A 6,000-nucleotide genomic window follows, 5' to 3' on the forward strand; every position below is an offset into this window, starting at 1 on the left:
ACGTAGAATAGTAATGTAACGTCTTTCTTATTCTGCGACAAATACTTCTTTGCCAAGTTTTAAATGTAGCGTGTACACAGTGTAGCATGCATACACGGTGTCCATTTCAAAAATCGCGTTTTTCTCTTTTTTAGTTATTCATGATTAAAAAACTAATGATCTAAAAAAAAATCTCTAACCCTTTAAAACTCATCTCGATTTATTTCGATGCGACTTTTCATATATTTCTAAAATATCATATCGTCGTTCAAAGAAAAGATAATTTCAATTATGTATCTCTCAATTTTATTAAAATTTTATTTTAATAATTATTTCTTTATTTTATTTAAATTATTTTTTTATTTTATTAAAATTAGGGAAAACTTCGAACCGCTATAACTCCGAGAATAATTACTTTCAATCGTCGAATGAGCGAGCGATTGGAAACGCGGTACTTTCCTCTTTAAAACGCTTTTTCGTTCATCCCGATACGAGTTTCGGTTGTCGAGATATCGTCGTGCAAAGGAAAAGGATAATTTTTGATCGTTCGTCTATCTTCGTTCGTGTTTATCTCGCTCGCACCTTGTCTCTCGCCGATCTATCCCTATAAATTGTGAGCGACAGATGCGGATTCCTGGAAAAACGTACGCTATTCCTAGAAAACGTACGCGTTTCCAGGAAAAAATATATATAGATCACTAGGTCCATTCATAATCTCTGTATAGACACATCGAGTTCTCACGTATTAATTGATCGAGATATCGTAAATGAATCAAAAAGTGACTTCATTGACATTGCTTCCCTTTATCTCCTGATTCAATGTATTTTCATTATTTTACACGAAAAATTACGGTTTCGCATTCGTGATTGCAAATTTTATTGTATTGTAAATTCTTTTTCTCTTAAAAAAAAAATAAAAAAATAAAATAATCTAGAATTGGAATATTTATAACACATTGCAATACAAAGATTTTTAATTGGAATAGAAAGAGTATAATCTACATACGATTTATACAAAGTTTACGCGTATACATCGCTTTTCACAGAACGAATAACCATTCTAGTCGACGCAAGTAATGTATATGTATATATTCTCGTCCGACTGTTCGAAATTCAATATTATTTTTCTCGACGCTTTTAAAGCTACTTTATCGACCTTATGCCCGTAATAATACGAGATTTCTACGCATCGTCAACTTTTTAATAAAAATCTCATCTCCTGCTGATAATTCGCTCAACCCATTGAATCGCGTGGATCATAAAGTCACGGAAGGGTTGGATTTTCAATTGTCGATTCAAACGTACTGAATACACGTATATATATATATATATACACACACACACACGTATATCTATAATATGTATCTATAGCAATGAATTGGAATTGGTATTCAACTATCGCGCGAATCTATTCTTTTCATTTCTCAATAAAATTTTCCATCCACGTTTATTATCTTACAAAAGGATCATTGTAATTAAAACTCTCTGGATTCTCTTTAAAAAAAAAAAAGAAAAAAAAGAAAAATAGGAATCAAACATTTATGAAATAAAAATTACCCTGTAACATATGAGAGCCATTCGACCATCGTGGGACCACGAGAAATGCGTGACCGGCGTACTTCTGTCGTTGATCAGTTCTATGCTCCATCTTCCCTCGTACTTGATCCACACGAAGATCACCCCTGAACTGTCGCACGATGCCAACTTCTGGTACGGCTCGTTCCACTTCACCAATATCACCTGCGACAACGATTAACACACAAATTTCGCAGAATAAAATTTTCTTTTTCAATCGAAAAAAAAGAGGATCGGATTATTCGTTTTTAAAGTGTTTCGCTTTCTTCTTTACCGATCGAGTTACGGGGTCGAAAGACTCCACCAACTTATTATTCGCCACGAAACTAAAAACCTTTAATCCGAAGATTCTCGGGTCAGTTATCAACTATACGCAATCTGAACGTGCCAAGGTCTTGGCCAACATGGTACGTTATTCATAGTGCAATTTGCCTTGAGCAATCAGTCTGTGGCGAATGCGAGATGGGTTTAGGTTACGGGATTGGGAAACATTCGCAGGAATAAGCTCTATTTTCGATGTATTATAATACACGTGAAATACAAATGAATGAAAAGCCAAGCGGAATTTATCCAGCTAGTTCTCTTCTTTCTAATTTCTTAAAAGTTAAACGAATTCGCCGTTTGATTTTTATTGATATATATATATCTTAGCTCTTTGTTCCACTCATTTTTTTTTTTTTTTTTTTTTCATTGGAGAGAAAGTATTATACTGGCAAGATCAAAGATTTCTCAACGTCTTGCTGAAAGATTTGAACTCATCGCCGCTTTATTTCTCGCTGTTACGGTATCTCGGTTTATGGACTTTAATAATAAAGAATACGGACTTCCTTTGTAGTACCCGTTTAGAGAGTCTCTTATCACCCTTTTCCGGATCCCCGGTTTACAGCTAAATAGGATATCGTTGAGCGTTAATTTTTCATTAATTATGAATCTTCAATTTGTCCATGTCGTGATTCCGTAAAATGCATTTCACTTTGCAACTTAATCTCCCTCTTATGCCGGATTTATAATGTTAAATTGTAAAAATTATTACGGGAGATAAATAAACGCAGTTATAAAGAAACAAGTGACGTGAGATACGTTAATTCTGTCGAATAAAATTTATGCGCTTTAAAAATTTATTTTTAAAATTTTCGTGATTTAAAGTTGAAATATATAGTTCGATAGTTGTTGGAAATGTGGAATACGAATTATAATATTCGAATAGTTTGTTATCGCTTATTGAGAAAAATTTACTTGTTTTTCGAATCATTCATATTTCCTCCAACTTTTCCTCCAACCCATTCAATATTTTTCCAAACTTTCGCTCAATTGCTTTATTTTTCTGAACATTCGCCCGAGTCACTAACCTCCACCACCACGATCCCAAGTTTTAAGTTTTACACAGTGAAACGGATCTTGACTTAGTCAAAATATTAGGTTCGTGCCTCTTTTCTGAGCAACCAGTGATGCTTTTTTTTTTTTATTAAACTTAATATGTTAAATATCAAAATTGTTATCTCGTTGTTAAAAAATTTGTTTAAAATATTATATTATGTATATCTTATCTCGAAATTGCTCTAAGAATGGACTTTGTTATGATGCTCTAATAAAATAACAAAAATAACTCTACTTGACAAGGGGCCCATTCTTGCGAGGAACACCTTTGACAAAGGTTGTTTTTGAAGTAAAAAACATTTTTTTCTTCATTTCACAATAAGTCAAGATATAAATAGAGACTTTGTTCCCTACTATTGGAAAGATTTCGAATAAATGACGAATACAATAAACATCACATTAAATTGACAACATCTTTAAAACAATTTTCCAAAGAAATAAATTAAAATCCATCAGAGATCCATCAAGATTAACGTAACGCCAAAAATTATTTAAAAAAAAAAAAATATTCAGTATTCAGTGTTCAGTGTATCACTGTGTTTCGAGCGAACTATAAAATAAAGGTAGAGCGTGTAAAGTTTGAAGCACAAGGCATAAACCGCAAGGTAGAAAGTGTAATGCATAAGGTATAAAGGCGCCAAGTGTAAAGTTTAAAAGCATCTACCTCCCGAACTAACCCGGTAAGAATTTCGGTTCAAAGGAAGAAGCACGTCAGCTCTAATAAATATTTAAAAGGTCTAAAAGAAAAGAAAAAAAAAAAAAAAAAAATAGTATGGCGTAATCATATACCGTAGAGATATTCGTGCGTGGAAAAATGCAAATGTAATAAAGAATGTAATAATGAATGTTGGCTGATATTAGATTATTATCTTGATTAAATTTTAAAAAAAAGAAATTACGTTAGGATTAATATTCTTGTTAATATAATTAATAGAACGCGAATTACGTTAAATATTATAATCATCCACCAGAGAGCGAAGCACACATATTTTCCGTAAACAATAAATCCAAGCTTATAGTTTTTCTATATTTAGCAAAGTGTCATTGCTCCGTTATGAAAGTACGTTGCTGATCAATCGATCGAAAAGTATCGTTTATACACCAAGTTGCATGAATCTATCTTGTTTTAATCCTCAAGTTTCATTGTTCAGCAAAACAATTTAATTATACGTTAATTTTAATTAATGTTTAAATTAAAGGATCAATAATTATCACTTTTATTTGAAATATTTATTTATTTTTTTTTTTTATTTATACACGAAGAAATTTATTACTTTTTGTATTATTCAATGTGTGTCACCGTGTCATTGTCACCAGACTTGTTTCATAAAATATAAACCTGCATCACTGTCATCAAAGTGTATCAGATAGAAATCGTTTCTTTTAATGTGCACATGAAATTGTCCTTGGTCAACTTTATGAATAATAACTCGTGCGACACGTATCTTCAAAAGCTATTCTCCTTCTTTCTTTTTTTAAATCATCAAGATTAATAGTAAAGATCGAATAATAGGATTGAAACGAAAAAAAAAATAAAGGTTATACTTCTCTCGTAACCTGTGACATAAATAAAAAAAAATGTGACATCATACGTTGTTTAATTCTACGCGAAATTCCAGATAATATAACAACATACCGAGCAGAGATATTATAAATCTCGTTTCGGAGGGAAACCGATGTTTCCCCGAAGAAGGAATTCACAACGTCTTCGAATATATCGGTTGCTCCAAACGTTTCCCACAATCTCGCATTCTGCACGGTTTCGATGCCAAGAGAGAATTCGAGGCAACCATAGGCTTCGTATCGACCACCGTCTTTACTCTATCTTTGCCACGATTTTCTCCACCAGTTATGTTCCAACGATTTATAATATATTTCACGTTTCTTTGCGGCCGTTTCTCAGGATTTACAATATTCCTGATTATCTGCGCATCTTTGATCGATTCCTGAGACTTTATTCTTTCGCGAGATAAATCCATTTCTGTGATGGATATAATATTATTTTTCATATGAAATGTATTCGTATTATAATCATATATAGGATATTGTATTTACGAGGTTCAATTTATAAAAAGATTTTAAAAATATTACGAATCAGAATTCATTGTATCTAAAAGTTGGCCAGACGCGAGGAAGGGAGATTAAACGAGTCGATGGACGATCCATGGTCGGATTTACGATCATTATTTGCTTTCCATCGACGTGCCACGATCCAAGGCGTACGTACAATTATCGGTTTTCATTTTCCGGCGCGGCGCGGCGCCACGTCTGCTCGTGCATTCCGCTTGCTCGGCATTGTACGAGTATTCAAACATCGCATCGGCGGCAGCCCATTTTTTCCAGCGACGTATATATTTTCTTATTACACGGGTGGACGTGAAAAATACTCGGCACACAAGTTCCGCGTGCCCTTTGTTCGTAGTACGCTCCCAGTCATCCTTTCTTCTCGTGTCTCTTCATTCCTTTCTTGCCGAATACATTGCACACGTACGTATATGATACCACCACGTGCACGTGTTGTTCAACGAGGACGGTATAATGGTGAGCAGATTGTTCGACGTAAAGTTGTATTTTCAGCTGTCGTTGGAACCATCTCGTACAAAAGGAACAAGCGGAATATTTCTAATGGGGAAAGTCCTCACTGGAGGAAATGAATGGAACCTTTTCTTAGTAAGTGTAACTATCATTGACTGTACGTGAGATCGTCAAATTTTTTGAATGGATATGAAGAGACGTGGAAAAAGAATGCCATTCCCCACTTTGAATCTTTTTAATGTAACGATTTAAATTCCCATTAAAGTTTTATATGCAAATTACACACAATATAATTATATCATCGAAAATTACACGATTAACTAGAAATTCTATTTCATTATTTTAACGTATTTTACGGTAATGCTTTTGCGGTGTAAATATCTCCGTTTTGATTCTCAAATCCACGAAACGTTACTCATCGTTTATTTCCTCGCTACATACGAGTACCACGAATTTTGTTTAGACCCAGTATTGCATAATCCTTCGAGCACACTCCGAGACTAGTTATCTTCGTATCTCGTTTTTTTTTTTTTT

The 6,000-nt window shown here is 33.6% G+C and overlaps 1 protein-coding gene across 3 annotated transcripts in view; it reads right to left on the bottom strand.

Moving 5' to 3' along the window:
* Positions 1-6,000, bottom strand: part of LOC122712982 (tubby-related protein 4) — a 38,425-nt gene that overhangs the window by 9,875 nt on the left and 22,550 nt on the right. For all 3 annotated transcript variants that reach the window (XM_043933088.1, XM_043933087.1, XM_043933086.1), the window contains exon 3: positions 1,537-1,719. In XM_043933088.1, the coding sequence (XP_043789023.1) occupies positions 1,537-1,719 (183 nt within the window). The remainder of the gene's footprint in view (positions 1-1,536; positions 1,720-6,000) is intronic.

This window comes from Apis laboriosa, unplaced genomic scaffold, assembly GCF_014066325.1.
Source record: "Apis laboriosa isolate Shangri-la unplaced genomic scaffold, ASM1406632v1 scaffold21_cov150, whole genome shotgun sequence".
Taxonomy (NCBI): Eukaryota; Metazoa; Arthropoda; class Insecta; order Hymenoptera; family Apidae; genus Apis; species Apis laboriosa.